This window comes from Oncorhynchus tshawytscha, linkage group LG34, assembly GCF_018296145.1.
Source record: "Oncorhynchus tshawytscha isolate Ot180627B linkage group LG34, Otsh_v2.0, whole genome shotgun sequence".
NCBI classification, from domain to species: domain Eukaryota; kingdom Metazoa; phylum Chordata; class Actinopteri; order Salmoniformes; family Salmonidae; genus Oncorhynchus; species Oncorhynchus tshawytscha.
The window spans coordinates 157,987-180,763 of record NC_056462.1 but is presented as its reverse complement, the minus strand read 5'-3'; the positions used below and the strand labels follow the sequence as shown (position 1 = coordinate 180,763).

The 22,777-nt window shown below is 41.2% G+C and overlaps 1 protein-coding gene and 1 long non-coding RNA gene across 4 annotated transcripts; both read right to left on the bottom strand.

Annotated features, from left to right (window-relative positions):
* Positions 1–1,007: 1,007 nt before the first annotated feature.
* Positions 1,008–22,504, bottom strand: LOC112231652 (dnaJ homolog subfamily A member 1). 3 transcript variants are annotated; one of them, XM_024398347.2, is made up of 9 exons: positions 22,446–22,504; positions 19,801–19,948; positions 18,847–19,030; positions 18,611–18,715; positions 17,892–18,119; positions 12,793–12,907; positions 11,953–12,068; positions 4,262–4,362; positions 1,008–2,115 (listed from the first exon to the last, which is right to left on the bottom strand). In XM_024398347.2, exons 2-9 carry the CDS (start codon positions 19,930–19,932, stop codon positions 1,888–1,890), a joined length of 1,209 nt encoding a protein of 402 aa, XP_024254115.1. In that variant the 5' UTR covers positions 19,933–19,948; positions 22,446–22,504; the 3' UTR covers positions 1,008–1,887. The 3 variants fall into 3 exon arrangements, with proteins under 3 accessions (XP_024254115.1, XP_024254113.1, XP_024254114.1); XM_024398345.2 differs by lacking the exon at positions 22,446–22,504 and adding an exon at positions 21,988–22,146; XM_024398346.2 differs by lacking the exon at positions 22,446–22,504 and adding an exon at positions 21,832–21,974.
* On the bottom strand, positions 4,487–6,256 carry LOC121841771. The gene is made up of 2 exons (XR_006080747.1): positions 4,809–6,256; positions 4,487–4,679 (listed from the first exon to the last, which is right to left on the bottom strand). It is a non-coding gene; the product is annotated as an uncharacterized LOC121841771 (long non-coding RNA).
* Positions 22,505–22,777: the final 273 nt, after the last annotated feature.

Below are 22,777 nucleotides of genomic sequence, written 5' to 3'. Positions count from 1 at the left end.
AGAGCTCCAGAGTTCGAGAAGGACAACCATCTCTGCAGCACCCCACCAATCAGGCCTTTATGGTAGCGGCAAGACGGAAGCCACTCCTCAATAAAAAGACTCACGTCAGCCCGTAAGGAGTTTGCCAAAAGGCACCTAAAGGACTGACCATGAGAAACAAGGTTCTCTGGTCTGATGAAACCAAGATTGAACTCTTCGGCCTCAATGCCAAGCGTCACATCTGGAAGAAATCTGACACCATCCCTACTGTGAAGCATGGTAGTAACAGCGTCATGTTGTGGGGATGTTTTTCAGTGGCAGGGACTGGGAGACTAGTCAGGATCGAGGGAAAGATGGACAGAGAAAAGTACTGAGAGATCCTTGATGAAAACCTGCTCAAGAGTGCTCAGGACCTCAGACTGGGATGAAGGTTCACCTTCCAACAGGACAACCCTGAGCACACAGTCAAGACAATACAGGAGTGACTTCGGAACAAGTCTTTGAATGTCCTTGAGTGGCCCAGCCAGAGCCCGGACTTGAATGCAACCTAACTTCTCTGGAGAGACCTGAAATTAACTGTGCAGAAACACTCTCCATCCAACCAGACAGAGCTTGAGAGGATCTGCAATGAAGAATGGGAGGAACTCCCCAAAGACAGGTGTGCCAAGCTTGTAGCGTCATACCCAAGAAGGCTCGAGGCTGTAATTGCTGTCAAAGGTGCTTCAAAGTACTGAGTAAAAGGGTCTGAATACTTATGTAAATGTGATATTTCAAAAATGTTTTGTCTAAACCTGTTTTTGCTTGGTCATTATGGGCTATTGTGTGTAGATTGATGACTTAAAATATTTCAGAATAAGGCTAAGGTAACAAAATGTGGAAGAAGTCAAGGGGTCTGAATACTTTCCAAATGCACTGTATGCAGCGTTTACTGTGAATTTGGTCTCTGAACGCAGGAACATTGCGCCTTTTGGCTTCACAACAAGCACACCATTCACTGAGGTAAAAGGTATGAGACTTCAAGAGTTTAATCATTTCAACTTGGCAGTAGAAGACTAGCCATTAAGTTTATTTTAATCCCAACACAATTATGACAGTCACAGCACATAGATACCAGTAGCAGAACTTCTTGAGAGGTCTATGGAAAGTTTTAGTTTGACTAATTCCCATGAAGAATTGAGGAATTAAAAAGACAACTCTTGATAGTAAAAATGGGGTAAATAACTTCTCATCATCAGTTGAACATAACGAAGTATACCATATTACAGCAGATAGGATTCAATTGAATCCTACAGATGAAGAACCAGAAAAAGGTCAATATGCATTATGAAATGTAGATAACATATCATTACATCATTCAAAATTAATTAAACAAAAACATTGGTGTAATAATTGGCAAGTATCTTCTAAACTATGCTGATGTGGTATACAAAAACATTTATTCTAAAATGGAAATAGGCCTATGGTTCTTCGCTGTGAGGATTCAATTTGGCAACATTAATTATAGCTTCCAACTATCTTCTCTCATGACCTTTGGACACCACAAAATCCCAAACGGTACTAACCGTGACATCAAAGCAGACAGAGGTGTGTGCGTGTGTGTGTGTGTGTGTATATATATATATATATATATAAAATGTCAGTGACAGCATCCATAGCGCTTCCAAAATCTCAGAATCTTCATTTCTGGTCATCTAAGGAACTTAACCAGAAATCCATTTCCTCCACTCAGGCACACGATCCAACTAAAAGACAGCCAAGTCACCTTGGAACGTAGATCCGGGTATCCAGCCCAAAGGACTGCTTCGGCACCACAGTTAGCATTGTAAGTTAAGAGAATAAAATGTAAGATGCGGTTTGTGCACGTTTCCAGAGGGGGCTGGGTTGAGGTTGGAGTGATGTGACGGGGTCTTATGAGGTCTGGCACTGGACCCCGCCAGCGGACGGGTTGTCATCCTCTTCCATGTAATGGTATTGGCTGCGTCTTACTCTGGCCGGGTCGCAGTCCTCCAGGTCGGTGTATATGTAGAGGTCGTCGTCCATGCTCTCAGGCTGCTCCGCTTCCCTCTTGGCAGGAAGGTAGTGCTCTAGCTCCTTCAGCTTGTGCTTGGGGAGGAAGTTGGCCTCGGGGAATACCACCTTAGGCAAAAAGAAAAAGGGTTTAATTTCTACGTCGTAACCTTTTCTTTAAAAAATGTCATGAAATTAAGAACCAACTGAAACAGTAGAGCAACCACGTTACGAGTTACAGTGCAGACTTCAATTACATAATCACAATAAAAGTTATACTACAAAATGGCCATAAGGTTGGTATGGTTGACTAAGTCTCCAGTGGTTTAACAAAACAGCAGTAGTCTGCAGCAGTTAGTCAAGCAATTTAATACATTTTAACTGAGGGAATGAATGACACCATTTACTTAAAAAACATTTTTTTAAATTAGCTTACACCTGGCATTCCCAGATGGTCTCCCATCCCAATACTAACCAGACCCTGTTTTCTCCCTGAATTAGGTCCCTTGGCTATCTCTGCAACTCCTCAATGTGATTGGGAGAAGTGAAGGTCGAGTCATGAGTCCTCCAAAATATGTCCCACCTGGCCGCCTACTTATCACACTGTTTGCTTGACCCAAATGTCAGCCACACCAATGTGTCGGAGGAAACACTGTTTGACTGCCCGGAGTCAGCTTGCAAGCGCAAGGAGTCGCTAGGACACGATGAGCCAAGGCAAGCCCCACCGTCCAAATCCTCCCCCGGACGGCGCCGGGCCAATTGTGCGCCGTCCCGTGGGGGTCGCGGGCGAATTAGGACACCATTTCCCAATATATTCACACGGCACAAAAATATGAACGCAACAATTTCAAAGATTTTACTGAGTTACATTTCACAAGGAAATCAGTCCATAGAAATATAGAATTTCACATGACTGTAAATACAAATAACTTTACTTTTATTTTTTAAAGTAGGGGCGTGATCAGAAAACCAGTCGGTATCTGGTGTGACCACCACTTGCCGCATGACATCTCCGCATACAGTTGATCAGGCTGTGGAATGTAGTCCCACTCCTTTTCAATGGCTGTGTGGAGTTGCTGGATGTTGGCAGGAACTGGAAAGCGCTGTCGTAAAAGTTGATCCGGAGCATTCAAATATGCTCAATGTGTGACATGTCCGGTGAGTATGCAGGCCATGGAAGAACGGACATTTTCAGCTTTCAGGAATTGTGTACAAATTCTTGCAACATGGGGCCATGCATTATCATGCTGAAACATGAGGTGATTGCGGCAAATTAATGGCAGGACAATGGGCCTCAGGATCTCAGAGTATCTCTGTGCATTCAAATTGTGAGCGATAAAATGCAATTGTGTTCGTTGTACGTAGCTTATGACTTCACATCCCATAACCCTACCACCACCATGTTCACAAGGTTGACATCAGCAAACCCCTTGCCCACACAACACATACACACTGTCTGCCATCTGCCCGGAACAGTTGAAACCGGGATTAATCTGTGAAGAGCACATATCTCCAGCGTGCCAGTGGTGATTGAAGGTGAACATTTGCCCACTGAAGTCAGTTACGACGTCGAACTGCAGTCAGGTCAAGACCCCAGTGAGAACGACGAGCATGCAAATGAGCTTCCCCGAGATGGTTTCTGACAGTGTGTGCAGAAATTCTTCAGTTGTGCAAACCCAGTTTCATCAGCTGTCCGGGTGGCTGTTATCAGACAATCCCGCATGTGAAGAAGCCAGATGAGGCGGTCCTGGGCTGGCGTGGTTACACCTGGTCTGCGGTTGTTAGGCCAGTCAGAAGTACTGCCACACTCTACGATGACATTGGGGATGGCTTATGGTAGAGAAAATAACTTTTAATTCTCTGGCAACAGCTTTGGTGGACATCCCTGCAGTCACCATGCCAATCTGTGGCATTGTGTTGTGACAAAACTGCATATTTTAGTGGCCTTATATTGTCCCCAGCACAAGGTGCACCTGTGTAATGATCAGGCTTCTTGATACGTCACACCTGTCAGGATGGATGGATTATCATGGCAAAGGAGAAATGCTCACTAACAGGAATGTAAACACATTTGTGCACATGTGAGAGGATCAAGCTTTTTGTGCATTTAGGAACATTTCTGGGAGCTTTTATTTCAGCTCATGAAACATGGGACCAACACTTTATATGTTGTGTTTATATTTTTGTTCAGAATAAATACAAAGATAGATATTGAACTACAGTATCAAGTCCTGAATGGTGGAACACATTGAAAGGTGTGTTTCAGAGAACATACCGAAAAGAGGATAATGAGGCGTCCCTTTTCAAACGGCCGGCGGTGCATGGGCATCCCCTCATTCATGACACACTTCTTGTCGCCAGGTTTGATCAATTCCCCTGCGAAGGTAAAAAATATTTTAAGAGACTATAAACTAGTGCTGTCATGACACCAACATTTTACTAAGCCAAGTATCAAAGACGGCTTTGAATATAGATGAGAACTCTTTTGGTAGAAAGTGTGGTCTACCGCTTAGGTACCCTACCTCAGGCAAGTAATACCTCGAGACTTCTTTAATATTAAGACCTCGTGCACCCGTGGGGTTATTGACAAATATACACAACCCCACCCCTCGTCTTACCAGACGTAGTTGCTTGGTCCTGCCGATGCACGGAAATCCCAGCCAGCTCTATATTACCGTGTTGTCATTCAGCCACTACTCGGTGAAAAAGATTTTACAGTTAATGGCCCATTGGTAAGATGATCTACCGTCCAGACCATCAAGTTTGTTTTCCAGCGATTGTACGTTAGCCAATAAAACCGATGGTAATGACGATTTACTCACTCACGAATCCTAACGAGGCACCCCAACCTTTTCTCCCTCTGCATCTCTGTGGCCTTTTCTTCACGCAAATGACGAGGATTTGGGCCTGGTCTGCGGAGAGCAGTATATCCTTTACGTCGGACTCATTAAAATAAAAATCTTCGTCCAGTACAAGGTGAGTAATCGCTGTTCTGATGTCCAGAAAATATTTTCAGTCATAAGAGATGGCAGTCGCAACTTTATGTACAAAACAAGTTACAAAAATGAGGGGGAAAAAACAAAATAGCACAGTTGGATAGGAGCCCATAAAAACGGCAGCCATCCCCTCCGGCACCATTACAATGTCATTGTGGCAGTAAGGGGAAAACACTGCATGAAATCTTTACGCTTCAGTTAACACTCTCCCTCCCTCCTGATCCCCCTCTCAAACACACACCTCTCTCCCCCAAAACAAACGCACGACTCCCAACTTTAAAAACATTAGGCAACAAACGTTGTAAAGTCCCCTGTTTAGGGGACCTACGTGGTTCTGTAAGGGTTCCGACCGACATTTTCGTTGAAATCGATCGGTGGACACCATAGATCGAAATGGCAAGCATTGAGCATTCTTACGGACACAGGAAGGAGTATGTCTGTTGCCTGTGTGAAGCAGGATGTGAAATCTGACCACTTGAAGCGGGGATGTCCCTCCTATGATTTAATTCGCTCTTCAGACTGTCCATCAACTCATGGCTGAACCCTACGTCATAGCGTTTAATGTTAGTGGCTAAACCCCTATGCCTGAAATCGTAACAGCAGGAGAATGGTTTCATTGCTGTAGCACATTGAGCGATTTATAGCCAGTAATCAAAAATTTTAGATTTTAAACAAAACAGTCAGACAGACAAGATTAATATGAGATGAAAGGAGAGTTCCTAGCCAGACGTTCACAGCGTTGGGGGCAGACATTTTGATCAAGAGAGACCTTTGCATATTTTCTACATTCTAACACTAAATATACAAATGTGTATTTATTTTATTCTAGGCAAGTCAGTTAAGAACAAAATCTTATTTACAATGACGGCCTACAGCGACCAAATCCGGACGATGCTGAGCCAATTGCGCGCCGCCCTATAGAACTCCCTATCACGGCCGGTTGTGATACAGCCTGGATTTGAACCAGGGTGTCTTTAGGTGACGCCTCTAGCACTGAGATGCAGTGCCTTAGACCACTGCGCCACTCAGGCGCCCCATTTTACAGTTATAAGGAAGGAGAAATCTCATAGTTAGGCATTTTATAAATTGATTACACTATTTAGAAACAAGTCATTTCAAGCCTCATTTCACAGTTGTCAAAACTACGTTAAAATATATATTTAATACTTTTAGAATTTTGTTCTCTTTTGGGGCAGCAGGTAACCTAGTGGTTAGAGCGTTGGACTAGTAACTGAAAGGTTAAGATCAAATCCCTGAGCTAACAAGGTAAAAATCTGTCGTTCTGTCCCTGAACAAGACAGTTTGCCTAGGAACAGTAGGTTGTCATTGAAAATAAGAATGTGTTCTTAACTGACTTGCCTAGTTCAAAAGTAAAATAAAAAATATTTTACCAGAAAGGTGAGATTAACTTTTTTTTTGTTGAGTATGCAGCATTACTAGTTATTGTTTATGTCCCTCGTGATAAAAAATGATTAAAAACTTTTGCTTATATTCATGAAGAGGATGCGCGATCGACAATGGCAAACTAATCTGCTGGCATCATGGCACGTCATCAACGTCGCTCTAATTACAGTCAGACAGTTGAACAAACTTGCGTGGCCTACTAGAAAGGCTCTGTAAGAAATGTTTCATATTTACTTTTAATTATCAGAACACTAACCATGTGTGTTCGCTTGTTTTGTACTGTTCTGTAGTTTCGACCCAATGATTCATCTGACAAAGAGCTTTGCGTCCTGCAGGCCCAGGCATGGATCAAAGCTGGTGAGACATTCAATAATGTAAATTTGCTCAAAATTGCTAAAGAAAAAAAAAGGAGGAAGATCAAGTAAGCAGAGTCCCGAGCATCCGCTCAAACTCCATGTGTGGGGGGCAATTTTTCGCCAGGGACCAGGCCTATATTTGATGGTAAGTTTGACCATTTACAAAGCAAAAGTTACAAAATATTGCAGCCTACCCCTGACGGACTGTTATTTGTTCCACAATAATTCCCTGTTGCCTACTTTTTCAGGTATCATGGCTCGAGATTTCATTGATGAAGAAATCATAGCGATATGCTGGACCCTATGTCAGAAAGGTGTTTCTGGGTACATATTGTTTCTTTCAAGGTAGGATTATAGCAATATTGTGATACATTTAGGCCCATTTACATGTATATTTCTATTATTGTACTAATTTTAGCTGTTAGACTAAAAAAAAATTCTCTCCAAATGCAGACAATGACCAAACACACAATGCCGCCAGGGTTTGCATTTCAAATGAGGGCGTAAACTGGGTCAAAACGCCAGTAGAGTAAGTAGACCTTTAAGGTTAAATAAAAATAAAGACTTACAACACCTTCGGTAGGCCTACAGTATATCTAGAAGTATTTCTCATCTCTACATGTAGGTCTCCTGATTTAAACCTGATCGAACTTGTTCGGCATCAACTGAAAACATTTTCCCATAACTCTGCCAAGCTGACAGGCAAAGGCCATCAAGATGTTTGGCTAGAGAAATTGACGATATGAATATATTTGTCTCAGCAAGGTTTTACCTGTGGTCGTGGAGCTGGGTGGAAGTGCGACTAAAATGTAGTTCATATAAACATCCGCATTTGATATAGCGGTCGACCGATTAATTATGGCCGATTTCAAGTTTTCACAATCAGAAATCTGTATTTTTGGGCGCCGATTTCCAATTATTATTTTTATATACCTTTTATTTAACTAGGCAAGTCAGTTAAGAACACATTCTTATATTCAATGACTGCCTAGGAACTGTGGGTGAACTGCCTTGTTCAGGGGCAGGACGACAGATTTTCACCTTGTCAGCTCGGGGGTTGCTAGTCCAACGCTCTAACCATTGCACTCCACGAGCAGCCTGCCTGTTATGCGAACGCAGTAGAAGCCAAGGTAAATTGCTAGCTAGCATTAAACTTATCTTATAAAAAACAATCAATCATAATTACTAGTTATAACCACTAATCCAGTTTAGCAGGCAATATTAACCAGGTGAAATTGTGTCATTTCTCTTGTGTTCATTGCACGTAGAATCAGGGTATATGCAACAGTTTGGGCAGCCTGGCTCATTGCGAACTAATTTGCCAGAATTTTACGTAATTATGACATACATTGAAGGTTGTGCAATGTAACAAGAATATTTAGACTTAGGGATGCCATCAGTTAGATAAAATACCGAATGGTTCCGTATTTCACCGAAATAAGAAACGTTTTGTTTTCGAAATGATAGTTTCCGGATTCGATCATATTAATGACCAAAGGCTCGTATTTCTGTGTGTTATGTTATAATTAAGTCTGATTTGATATAGTCTGAGCAGCAGCAGGCCCGTAATAATTCATTCAAACAGCACTTTCGTGCGTTTTGCCAGCAGCTCGTCGCAAGCACAGCGCTGTTTATGACTTCAAGCCTATCAGCCTAATGGCTGGTGTAACCAATGTGAAATGGCTAGCTAGTTAGCTGGGTGTGCGCTAATACTGTTTCAAACGTCACTCGCTTTTAGATTTGGAGTAGTTATTCGTAGCGATGGGTAACGATGCTTCGAGTGTGGCTGTTGTCGATGTGTTCCTGGTTCGAGCCCAGGTAGGGGCGAGGGGGACGGAAGCTATACTGTTACTGGCAATACTATAGTGCCTATAAGAACATCCAATAGTCAAAGGTATATGAAATACCATTAGTATAGAGATAAATAGTCCTATAAATACTATATTAACTACAACCTAAAACCTCTTACCTTGGAATATTGAAGTCTCATGTTAAAAGGAACCACCAACTTTCATATGTTCTCAGCAAGGAACCTTGCTTAAATGTTAGCTTTTTTACATGGCACATATTACTTTTCTCCAACACTTTGTTTTTGCATTATTTAAACCAAATTGAACATGTTTCATTTATTTGAGGCTAAATTGATTTTATTGATGTTTTATATTAAGTTAGTGATAATTCAGTATTGTTGTAATTGTCATTATTACAACAAAACAAAAAAAGTCTGATTAAATCGGTATCAGCTATTTTGGTCCTCCAATAAATCGACATCGGTGTTGAAAAATCATAATCGCTCGACATGAGTCTTCAATATTCCCAGGTAAGAAGTTTTAGGGTGTAGTTATTATAGGACTATTTATCTCTATACCATTTGTATTTCATAACACCGCTCAGTCAGACTGCTCTATCAAATCATAGACTTAATTATAATAACACAGAAATATGAGCCTTAGATCATTAATAAGGTAAATCCAGAAACTATCATTTCAAAAACAAAACGTTTATTCTTTCAGTGAAATACGGAACCGTTCCATATTTTATCTAACGGGTGGCATCCATAAGTCTAAATATTGCTGTTACATTGCACAACCTTCAATGTTATGTCATAATTATGAAAAATTATCAAATTAAATTACAGTCTTTGTTAGGAAGAAATGGTTCACAGTTCGCAACGAGCCAGGCGGCCTAAACTGCTGACTTTGCTTGCACAGAATGCAAGAAAAGTGACAATTTCCCTAGTTAAAAGAAATTAATGTTAGCAGGCAATATTAACTAAATATGCAGGTTTAAAATGATATACTTGTGTATTGATTTTAAGAAAGGCATTGATGTTTATGCTTTGGTACAACGACAGCGCTTTTCACGAATGTGCTTGTTAAATCACCCGTTTGGTGAAGTAGGCTGTGATTCAATGACAAATTAACAGGCGCTGTACAAAGTGATGGTCGGCAGTACAGTACTGGGCTATTTAGCTAAAGAATCCCTGTGTTGTGCGGACGGGAGACCGGTTGTAATTGTAAGTAGGCCTATTTTTTTTTTTTAACTACTATTTTATATAAGTTTAGACTCCAATTAAGCCCTCTTGTTTGTAAAGTCAAATTAAAATGAACATTGTTGAAATTAATTGCTCGTCTGGTGTAGGTTCTCACCATCTGTTGGTGTGTAACACTTGCATAACAAGCTAGTTATATTTTTAGCACCAGTCACTGTTCACCTAATATTGATTGCACTGCAGTTGTCGCCAGTTTAAATTGAACCTTGTTTTAACTAGGTAAGTCAGGTAAGAACAAATTCTTATTTACAATGAAGGCTTACCCCGGCAAACCCAGATGACTATGGGCCAATTGTGCGCCGCCCTGAATTCGAACCAAGGACTGTAGTAAAAGCCTCTTGCACCAAGATGCAGTGCCTTAGAGAGCCATGAACACACACGTATATATTTTTCTCTTCAGAACCTTAACCGGGTGTAGGTAGATGTGGAAGGATGCAAGTTAGGGAAAAAGATTCCCACCTAGCTCGGCTATTAGACAATTCTATTAGACAATTCTTTAGTGAAGGTTAAATAATCTATTGTTCCGCTAAGTATTAAAAGGTTCCAATTGATAAAGCGTGTTTAGCCACAATTGTCCCCAACCAACAAATTTGGGCATAGTTGAAAGCGTGCTGGACTTCGGGCGGTTTTGAGTTCAAAACCTGCTCCCTGCTTGTTTCATTACATTATTATGCTGGTCTCAGCGCAAATAACCTGGATTGTTACTCCCATCTCGCTCCTGCTCGCTTCCACGCGTCATTCTCCACCTGAGTGGATCGCTTGTGGGCGTGCTGGCAGGATGTACTGTTTTTTATTCTGTATATACGAATTACAAAATCAGCCTTCACTTAAGTCATGTTTCTAGTCTATTGCATAGTTACAATGTGTAACCATTGATGTCCCAGGAGCAGTGTATAATTGTAATACATACATGCATGCAGACACAGCATCATTTAAAGAATGGCTTTTGATACACCTGGTTTTGGATAATACTGAGAAAAATAACTTGCCAAATAACGATTTTCGTGAATTAACATAGACAAAAAAAACATGTACAATTGTCTACATTAACTAAGATTTCCTCTCAATTGTAAATTTTTTTGCTTGACCTGTTATGACGTTTTAATTCCTTAAATTAGCTTCCGCTGTATTGTTTTGTCAGCCATCTTTGCTGAAGAAAGTCACCAGGAACTGGTGTCTCGCGTCAAATTCGTCATTGGAACCACTCGATATGATTGGTCCTATAAAAACCTTGGGACCCAAATGCATAATGAGTGCATTAACTCCTCCTTGGTGGTCTGGAGCAATGAAGCCGTGATGCTGGGTACCTACTGCGGTGTAAGCTCGTAATTTTTAAAGGAAGAACCACTGTACTGTCAAGTGAGCAGGTTGTTAGCTAGCTAGTAGGCAACATGAATGTTTTTTTGTTATCAAACCGATAATTAACGAACCGGGATTAGTTTAAAATGGCCCACAACATGGTTGTGAACTCATATCAAATGCACGCAAAATGATGCAGAAAAAAAAAAAAAAGTAGCGCTGGTAATATGGGTCATATCTTTAACCATTTGAGCTAGAGAGACGCTGTTTTCTTGGCTGTAATGCTGCAAAAATGCCTGTCATTAAGTTGTGCATTTCCAGTCACTCAGAGGCTGCATGACCGCAAACTTGCACATGCAAAGTCTACTTAGACTGGCCTGTGCTCTTGGTTATACCAGGCAATAAAATGCTCCAATGTACCAAATGTAACAGAAGAGTCATCAGAGTCTGTGTACCTGCTCACTATCACCACTAACCTATATTTTTTAAACTGATGGAGGAATAGATGCGCAGAAAGAGTGGACAGAGAGAAGTAGGTGATGGCTGGCTGATCACAGCTGCCACATGAGATGAAAGTGCGCATGAAAGTGAAGTGGACATTGAACATACAAGAGCCTAGTTGCTGTTGCTTAAATTGAACTTTTTATGACAGGCGCCAGCAGGTTCTTTAGATTGGTAGGACGGACAAATTTGGTAGCATCATATGAAACAGTACTACGGTATAAGTATCATGACATTTAGATACCGTTACGATGGTACCAGTATACCGTGCAACACCACAATTGTTTTTTTTTAAATGCATTAAAATGTGCACTGTTGTACAAGGTTTCTGTTAAGTGAAATAATCTAGGAAGTGTACCTGGGTGGCAGGTGATGAGGAGGCTTCGGTTGTCCAGAGTTTGACAAGGCTTCTGGAAACCACACAGGGCCTCCACCAGCTGCAGCTCCATAGTCATGATCAGATTGTCCCCTTGCCTGTAGAATAGAGCACAGTCAATACCAACCGGACTGCGATCAATTGCATTTCAATTCAGGAAGTGAAAATCAAGAACTGAGAAGTGACTGGCTCTCAAATGGGGATTTTTTGTTGCTGAAAATTTCCATTCAGTTCTTGAAATTGGCCAAATTTTCATTTTGTTACAAGCCTAGATAGACCTTTTTCCAGTACACGACACACTGATGTCACACAGTAACATACAACTTTTATTACCTTTTTGGGTTCTCATACGTTTACAATGATATTTTCATTATTGCGTGAACAGTTGCTAAGATTATATTTGGTTTTTGCTAAATAACTTTGATGCAGCAGTTTAGCTAGAATGTGAACGCTCATTGATAGGCTGTAGCAAAAACTAGCCAAAGATCCATTTTACTGGTTGAAATGTTTACTTATAATGCTGTTGATTTGCATTAAGCAGGACATTCATACGAGCCTTAAAACCCAATTATAATCCAAAAGTAGTGTGAAAAGCACTCATAAAAAGCAATGTTTGCAAACACAGAAAGGAGTCTATAGGCTAGTACAGAAAACAGATCAATACAATACTGAAGAATATAAAAAGGTCTCATGTGGAACATTGGCACTGCCAAATATGTGCACAAACACACATTTGTTGGTCCAATCAGACAATGTGATGTAGACATAGGGTAGAGAGGTAGGTAGTGAATAAGAACTGGCATGAGAGGTTTAATCTTTTACCTGGTGAAGACGGGATGGACTCTCTGATCCAGGACAATGATGATGTCACCAGGCTCTAGTCCTGGCTCCTGATCTCCCTCCCCGTGGAAAACTAGCTTCTGCCCATCCTTCATACCTGCAACAATTTAGGATTAATTTAACGCAACTGGCCCGTATTTAACTGCATTAAGAAAAGACTGATCAGAATTCTGGTAATGGCGTTCACACGCAACCATGCCATGGGGAACATTTAGGGCACATTCACATATCCCTAGATGATTTGGATCCTAGAGCGTTTGGTAACCAGATCCACGCTGTCCTGGTCCAGAGATGTGATCCATTAGTACTAGTCGCATGAAATTTAGTTACAGAAATTATATCCAGTTCAGTTAATTTCCATTCTTGTCAAAGCATTTGTAGAATTCAAGAAATGCTCCAGGGTACCAAATTCATAAACTCAAAAAGAAAAGTCCCTTTTTCAGGACCAAAGACCATTCGTAAAAATCCAAATAACCTCAGATCTTCATTGTAAAGGTTTTAAACACGGTTTCCCATGCTTGTTCAATGAACCATAAACAATGAACTGTGGAACGGTCGTTAAGACACTAACAGCTTACAGATGGTAGGCAATTAAGGTCACAGTTATGAAAACTTAGGACACTAAAGAGGAATTTCTACTGACTCTGAAAACCACCAAAAGAAAGACGCCCTGTCATCTGCGTGAACGTGCCGTGCCTTAGGCATGTTGCAAGGAGGCATGAGGACTGCAGATGTGGCCAGGGCAATAATTTGCCATGTCCGTACTGTGAGACGCCTAAAACAGCACTACAGGGAGATAGGATAGAGAGCTGATCGTCCTTGCAGTGGCAGACCACGTGTAAGAACACCTGCACAGGATCGGTACATCCGAACCTCACAACTGCGGGACAGGTACAGGATGGCAACAACTGCCCAAGTTTCACCAGGAACGCACAATCCCTCCAGTGCTCAGACTGTCCGCAATAGGCTGAGAGAGGCTAGACTGAGGGCTTGTAGAACTGTTGTAAGGCAGGTCCTCTCCGGACAAGGACCTGCCTCACCGAACAAACCCACCGTCGCTGGACCAGACAGGACTGGCAAAAAGTGCTCTTCACTTACGAGTCGCGGTTGTGTCTCACAAGGGGTGATGGTCGGATTTGCATTTATCGTCAAAGGAATGAGCGTTACACCGAGGCCTGTACTCTGGAGTGGGATCGATTGAGGTGGATGGTCCGTCATGGTCTGGGGCGGTGTGTCACAGCATCATCTGACTGAGCTGGTTGTCATTGCAGGCAATCTCAACACTGTGCGTTACAGGGAAGACATCCTCCTCCCTCATGTTGTACCCTTCCTGCAGGCTCATCCTGACATGACAATACCACCAGCCATACTGCTCGTTCTGTGCGTGATTTCCTACAAGACAGGAATGTCTGTTCTGCCATGGCCAGGAAAGAGCCCGGATCTCAATCCCATTAAGCACATCTGGAACCTGTTGGATCAGAGAGTGAGGGCCATTCCCCCCAGAAATGTCTGAACTTGCAGGTGCCTTGGTGGAAGAGTGGGGTAACATCTCACAGCAAGAACTGGCAAATCTGGTGCAGTCCATGAGGAAGAGATGCACTGCAGTACTTAATACAGCTAGTGGCCACACCAGATACTGGCTGTTACGTTTGATTTTGACTTAACCACCCCCCCCCACCACCTTTGTTCAGGGACATATTATTCCATTTCTGTTCGTCACGTCTGTAACTTGTTCAGTTTGTCTCAGTTGTTGAATCTTATATTCATACAAATATTTACACGTTAACAGGCTGACACCGCTCGTGTGAACATTTTTTAGTCACCCACGTTGGTATAACCAAGGAGGAGATGGCACATGGGTACCAACTTCTATAAACCAATGAGGAGATGGGAGAGGCAGGACTTGCAGCATGATCTGCGTCACAAATAGAACTGACTTCTATTTTATCCCATGGCAACCAGATGCACCTAATTTATGAAAGTTGCCAATCGCAATATAAAGTCAAGAGAAAGCCTAGAAGGAAGAGAGATGACAAAAAACAATTCGGTTGACCATTGTGTGTGTGGATTAATTGGCGGAGTAGAGGACCTAGTGCATTTCAGGTAAAATAACACACTACAGTTTGCTTCAGTATAGGGATTTCACTATGGCTGTCCATTGGATAAATTCACAAAGGCTTTAGTAACTCAAGGTTACACCTAGTGATCTTGCTGAGTGAGCATTATTTTTTTTTTTAAATGGGCAAGTCCACCCCAAGTCCATCATCTCCAGCACAATATTAGTGTCTACATGTGAAAACAGCAGCCACAACATTTTGTAGAAAATAAATAGGGGTTCTTTTTCAAAACAGATTCACGAGGAGCAAGAAAATATACCCTCCTTCTGGATAGAAACCTGTTGCAGGACACAATCCTGTCTCGGAGCTCTACAGACAACTCCGTCGACCTCATGGCTTGGTTTTTGCTCTGACATGCACTGTCAACTATGGGACCTTATATAGACAGGTGTGATCCTTTCCAAATCATGTCCAATCAATTGAATTTACCACAGGTGGACGCCAATGAAGTTGTAGAAACATCAAGGATGATCAATGGAAACAGGATGTACCTGAGCTTAAAGTTTCACAGCAAAGATTCTGAATAGTTAGGTAAATAGTATTTTTTCCCCAAATATATTAAAAATAAAGACCAATCTAAAAATGTGCATCCGCTTCGTCATTATGTGTGCAGATTTAGGAAAATGTTTAATTTAGTCCATTTTAGAATAAGGTTGTAACGTAACAAAAAGTTGAGGGGTCTGAACACCTTCCGAAAGCACTGCATGCATACACAGTGGACAAAACAGTCTACATTTCCGTAACAGACTGACCAGGTGAAAATTATGATCCCTTATTGATGTCAGATACTAAATCAGTGTAGATGAGGGGGATGAGACAGGTTTAACTTCTTATGGCTGGGGGGCAGTATTGAGTAGCTTGGATGAATAAGGTGCCCAGAGTAAACTGCCTGCTACTCAGGCCCAGAAGCTAAGATAAGCATATTTTTAGTAGATTTGGATACAAAACACTGAAGTTTCTAAAACTGTTTGAATCACGTCTTTGAGTATAACAGAATTTATGTTGCAGGCAAAACCGAGGGCAAACCATTCAGAATTTTGTTGTTGAGGTCACTCTTTTCAAATGAGTTAATTGGGAATCCAGATTTCTAAGGGACTTGATTGCAGTTCCTACCGCTTCCACTGGATGTCACCAGTCTTTAGAAAATTGGTTGAGGTTATTCCTTTGTGTAATGAAGTACAGCCATCTTGAACGAGGGTCACTTCATGCATGACCAGAAAGCTAGTGTCAGTTTGTTGTCTTCCCGTATTGAACACAGATCATCCAGTGTTCAATTTTATCGATTATTTACGTTAAAAAATACCTGAAGTTGTATTACAAAAGTAGTTTGAAATGTTTTGTCAAATTTTACAGGTAACTTTTGAGATATTTTGTAGTTACGTTGAGCAAGTTGGAACCGGTGTTCTTCTGGATCAAACGCACCAAATAAATGGACATTTTGGATATATATGGACGGAATTAATAGAACAAAAGGACCATTTATGGGACATATTGGAGTGCCAACAGAAGAAGCTCGTCAAAGTTAAGGCATGATTTACATTTTTATTTCTGCGTTTTGTCGCGCCTGCAGGGTTGGAATATGTTCTCTTTTGTTTACTATGGTGACATCCTCAGATAATAGCATCGTTTGCTTTTGCCAAAAAGCCTTTATGAAATCTGACATGTTGGCTGGATTCACAACACGTGCAGCTTTAAATTTGCTATCTTGCAAATTGTGATTTCATGAAAGTTAGATTTTTATATGAATTTATTTGAATTTGGCGCTCTGCATTTTCTATGGCTTTTGGCAAAGTGGGACGCTGCCGTCCCACATATCCCAGAGGGGTAAAAAGCGCATTTGCGGAAAAAAACGTTGCACGACTGTACCTAACTATAAACAATGCCTTTCTTAAAATCAATACACAGAAGTATATATTTTTAAAACTGCATATTTAGCTAAAAGAAATCCAGGCAATATTAACCAGGTGAAATTGTGTCACTTCTCTTGCATTCATTGCACACAATCAGGGTATATGCAAGTTTGGGCAGCCTGGCTCATTGCGAACTAATTTGCCAGAATATTACGTAATTATGACATAACATTGAAGGTTGTACAATGTAACAGGAATATTTAGACTTAGGGATGCCACCCATTAGATAAAATACCGAACAGTTCCGTATTTCACTGAAATAAATGTGAGCAAGGAACTCAAACGCTAGCTTTTTCACATGGCATATGTTGCACTTTCACTTCTCCAACACTTTGTTTTTGCATTATTTAAACCAAATTGAACATGTTTTATTATTTATTTGAGGCTAAATTATATTATATTAAGTTAGAATAAGTTAATTCAATAGTGTTGTAATTGTCATTATTACAAATAAATAAAAGCAGCTTTTTTGGGTCCTCCAATAATCGGTATCATAATCGGTCGACCTCTAGATCCAATTAATCAAGATTTTGACTACATGAATCAGATGTATTAGCTGTGTAGCTCTCCAGGACCACAAGTGAAGAAAATGTAGGTTACATCACATAACAGACATCCAAAAATCTGGTTAAATGGACAAACATCTAAAACCTCCTACATCCTCAAAATGGAGAAAGAAAATCTTCACACTTTTACCTGTTAAATTGGCAGTCACTCGTCTAGCATTCCCATCCACAGGCAGCTTGGTCTGTCAGGTAACGGTGTCAACAGGGCCCAGGGCCATGGCGCATCCCGTGTCAACATGCTTAACCCACCCCCAACCCCCCACGCCGCTACACAAACATGGTGAACAATTTAGGCAGAGTCTATGCTCTTGACAATTTGTACTCCACACAAATCAAAGGAGTCAAAGTAGTGTTGGACCTTATAGCAACAAAAAAAAAACATTCAGGGTAGAACATTTTAATTTATTGTATATATTAACTATAATATGTTTGTCAATTGTGAGCTGTGGAAAGACTTCAATTGATGGACAATTAATCAACCACCTCACCTTTGCCAATGTGGACCTCCAGAATCTTTTTCTGCCGCAGAATCTTCCGTCCACTGCAGGCCTTGCAGCGGTCCTTGTGGCTGATGCGCTGGCCCTGGCCCTGGCAACCCCCGCACACGGTGGACACCTGCTGCACCATGCCCGGCCCCAGCTGGTGGAGGCGCACCTGCATGCCCGTGCCGTGACAGGACATGCACATCTCCACCGCACCCTTCCTTCCCCCGCGACCTACCCAAACCATAGCCATGTCAGTCCACATCACCCCAGTCGTTTGCAGCAGTAAATCTCATTACATCACTGTTAAACAGAACCCCACATGCTGCGTTTGACAGGGCGGTAAATGCTAGTCAACAGATAGCGATTCTGTGGATTAATGATCCGCTGTATAAATGTACTTGGAGTAAGAAAGAACATCTATGTATGCATTTTATAGTCAGAGCAACAAAAATGGAACCAAACAAAACAGTTTGGGCATTGTACGATGATAATCTTAAAAATGTTCTACCCTAGGCGAGGCATTTACCTCTAACAGTTAATTGTTCATAATGTGATACGTAAAGAAAGTAAAAATGACATCCAATCCATGCATGAACACACAGGGCTATTCAACCTGATGACTTTAGGGTTACCACACTGGTCATTTTCATCCATCCCTTTTAATAAGGGACTGATCAAGACCAATGTTAACCAACAATGTAACATGTGTAGTAACGTAGCACCTTCACATCGCTCGCAAATAACATTCTTCTGGACAGCAAGTTTCCTCGTGGCGCCATTGAAGAGGTCTTCCAAAGAGACTGTGAGCTGATGAACCACATTCTTTCCTAGGTTGAGAGCACATTGGGGCAAAGCATTAGCTTTAGAGAAGTTAAGAAGAACCACAGAAAACAAAGGCCAGAAATTGAAGTCTTCTGTGGAAAGTAATATTTGTCTCTGTACTTCATTTGGTTTTTACCTCTTCTCTCCCGGTGCAGTCGGCCACCTCCTCCAAAGAACATGTCAAAGATGTCCATGGGGGATCCAAAACCTCCGCCACCTCCGCTGCCCCCTCCTTTTATTGCCTTCTCCCCTCCCCGGTCGTACACCTCTCTCTTCTGGGAGTCTGACAGCACCTCATATGCCTGAGATATCTGCTTAAACTGGGAAGAAAAAAACTGAATGAAAGGGGGATACCTAGTCAGTTGTACAACTGAAATGTGTCTTCCGCATTTAATCCAACACCTATGAATCAGAGAGGAGCGGGGGGCTGCCTTAATCGACATCCACGTCTTCGGCGGCCGGGGAACAGTGGGTTAACTGCCTTGCTCAGGTGCAGAACGACAGATTTTTACCTTGTCAGCTCGGGGATTCAATCAAGCAACCTTTCGGTTACTGGCCCAAACGCGATCAATTCTCAGAGTGCAAACTACTAATAGAAATCTCAAGTAGTACTCAAAAATATTAAACTTACTAGAATTTTCTGACAACTGTAGAAACAATGTATTTTCCATATTCATCTCAAAAATAACCTGGCATAACCGGCATCAATGTGCTGGATTAGCATACATCACTCCCGCTCTGAACTTGCCTCTGACTGGGCTTGAACCAAAGTCCTCTACCTTGCCAACACACGTGACCACCCGCTCGATAATGTGAAAAAAACTTTTGAGCTATACAATAGGAACCAATTGTATAGATCCATCTACGAAATGTCAAGCTAGCTGTGGAGTGAGCTTACTGTACCTCTTAACTCTGCTACACTGGCATGAATAACTTACCTCCACTCAACCACTAGTCATAAATCAGAACCTGTTCATAGGAGTTTTACTTTGTTTATAACATACACAGCTCACAAAGATAAAGGTGGCACGACAAAAATAAACTCTGACCATCATGGACGCAAAGTGGTTTCCTGAATACTTCCACTCACTTTCTCCCCCTCCGTAGGGTTCTTGTCAGGGTGGTATTTCAAGGCCAGTTTACGATAAGCCTTTTTCAGCTCATCTGGTGTGGCATTGGGCTTAACACCCAACATATCATAAAAGCCGGTTTCCTTCACCATTGTTGTTGGTTACAGTCTGCAGAAGAAAAAAAATGTTCACACAAGTGTCAGTTTCTCTTCCTGTATGACATATAGTGCTGAGCGATGTGCGATTGGTTCAGAAATATATAAAATATATAAAAACGTTGATTGATTTTTTTTTTTTTTGGGGGGGGCTATGCAGTCTTACAAAATCATTATCTTAGTAGTTCTTCAAAGTAAATATGGCATACTTTACGACTGCTGAACACCAACTATCAAATCTTAGATGTATTTTCATGTAGATAGCACACAAAGCAACTAGGTGTTCAATGGATTATGTTCAGTGCAGTTTAATGTAGAATATTGGCCTGTTGGGAAGAGTTCGGGCTTGATCTGATCTAAAAGAAACTGAGCATTGCACTCAGAAAGAAAATAAAATAAAATGGAAATTAAATAATTTAACCGAAGTTGGTCAATTAGTTAATCGCTCAGCACTAATGCCATTCTATTTGCATTTGAAACCACTTATTGGTATGACAAGTTCCCCACCACTGCAACTTCATGATAGAAATATCCCAATCAGATAGCATTAGAAACAAAGTTGGTGAAAAGCAACATATTTTCAACATGAGGGGTTAGCGCTTAACATCAGAGTTTCTGAACCCAGAAGCTCAACAGCGTGAGACTTCTGTGAGCGCATGCTTAACAGACCAGAGGGGTGTCCTACTACAAAGCAAGCTAGATCTACTCAGGGTATCTACAGAAAATCAGCTTCACATTCCAGATCAGGCTTATTCCATCATACAACAGTATTTATTGCTTGGCCAAATGCCACCAACTCTAGCAGGCTTGTAAATGTACATGGCTAGTCAAACTCCATGCCACAAATAAAAATATGAGAAATTATCTTGCAAATTCGGCAGGCTATGGTGTGAAATAGAAGTGTCATCTTTCTTATCCTTAATTCCGATTTACGTGCACAACAAGTATCCCCCCCCACTCCTATCGATAAAATTTTTTTGTCATAACAAAAGTATTTCTGTGCGTGAATTTTAAAATGCATTCTGTCACTAATAAATGTGCAATGTGATATTAACACTACTCTTTAACAAACATTTGCTTTCTCCCTTGTTTTCAGCTTCGCCCACGACGGGTTTATGTGAACTACAATCCTGACGCTGTGTTTTAGCATCAATATTCATCGCTTGGGATACGGCTTTAAAAACATATGGCTCTTCTTTCATCAGCAAGAAATCATCTTTAAATAAAGAGATACTTACTGTAGTAGTTTTGCACAGATCCACATAGCTATGGGAGCCCAATATTGGACTAAATTATGTTAGGTTTAAAGGGCTCTGGAAGCCGAAACAACCAAATAAACGTGAATCGATTCTCAATTGCGGTACGGTTCTAGAAAAATAAATCCCTGTACTCTCATATCAACTTCAAATGTTAAATACACAATTACTGTATACCGTTTTAACCGGGTTTAACAGTTGCAGAGGATAGTATTTTTCAGTGACACATTTGTGGCGTTTGTCTTCAGTTTACACACAGGTAAACGTTAGGTGTTCTCAGACGCAGATAGCTAGATATTAATTTGCACAGATAACGTTAGTCTACTGTCTTCTGTCTGTAAACAAGCGCTGTAACATGGGCTTATGGGAACTCTATAAAATGGTGTGTATCAATTTAACATTAATGTTTTACTATTAGCGTTATTTCTCTGATATGAAAGATAAAGTCATGGTTCCACGTTAACGTTACGGTCTTTGCCAATACTAGAAGCGCTAGCTAGCGTCGAACGTTAGCCAGCGTTAATGACGTGGCTAGCTAACGTTACATTATTACTAACAAAACAACAAAAGAGACCCATCTAGCTAGTTTCCCGTATCCAACATGATAAAGTTAAGTTATCTAGCCAGCTAGGTAACTTACCTTGGTTTGGTAGCTAGCTAGGCTAACGTTAGCTGGCCAGCTATCCACGACCTAGCTAACTGATAGTAGTAGCTTAGCCAGTAGTTTATTACTATACCAATTAGGAACATTACTTTTTTTGCAGAATGAAAACACCATTAAATTGTGGTTAGCTACCTGTTACAATAGACGGCCGTTGAGAGAAAGGGCCTTGTTTAACTTAGAACACCCCCGTCCTGGCGATGAACTTCCAGAACCTTCTACTACTTGCACCGCCTACTTTAATGGTGCTTTCAAGACAACTCGGAAAAAACGAGGTCAAACCATGACGTCGGTGATTTTCAGGTCGGGAAGTCGGGGGCTATAGAAAGATGCCCGAGTTTCCGACTTGGGATTCCGAGTTTGATGGACTTTCAAATATTAGTTTAGTCGGAACGCGATTTTTTTCTCCAGAGAACGCACTGAAGTTAGATATTTCCCAATTCAGAATTCCGAGTTGTTTTGAACGTGGCATTATTGACAGTGGCATGTAATTCATGGCTGCCAAGGGAAGCAGGCCTCCCCCAAAAATGACCAAGAAAAAAAAAATACAATTATTTATCTTTTGTCTCTCTGGGTTTCATAATTTTCCTTACATTCACAAGAGCCCATCTGTATGTGTAGGCCATCTATCTGATGCTGTCTGGTCCAAAAGACTATGACATTGTTGCCACCCCTAGCATTGAATGTAACGGAAGCCAGCAAACATTTGGCCTTTCTTTAAAAAGAAACAGGTGTAAAATAATAGCCAATCAGTATCGAGCTGAACTGAACGAGCTCAAATGTGACAGGCCCTGACACACCAAAAAAAAGTGTCAAGGGGGAAGCCAGTTTGGATTTGTCCTCACTCCTATCAAATCGCATTGAGAGCATACTTCATTGACAGAAACAACTTGACTTGTTGCATCTTGTGTTGTTGTCCTCAGGT

What these genes read in the sequence shown, in the direction of transcription:
- LOC112231652 (XM_024398347.2), bottom strand. Translation starts at nt 19,932, where the DNA reads ATGGTGAAGGAAACCGGCTTTTATGATATGTTGGGTGTTAAGCCCAAT. An exon ending in ACTGCACCGGGAGAGAAGAG is followed by an intron (nt 18,716 to 18,846) that starts GTAAAAACCAAA and finishes CTCTCAACCTAG; the next exon opens with GAAAGAATGTGGTTCATCAG. An exon ending in GTCCATCCCGTCTTCACCAG is followed by an intron (nt 12,069 to 12,792) that starts GTAAAAGATTAA and finishes TCTATTCTACAG; the next exon opens with GCAAGGGGACAATCTGATCA.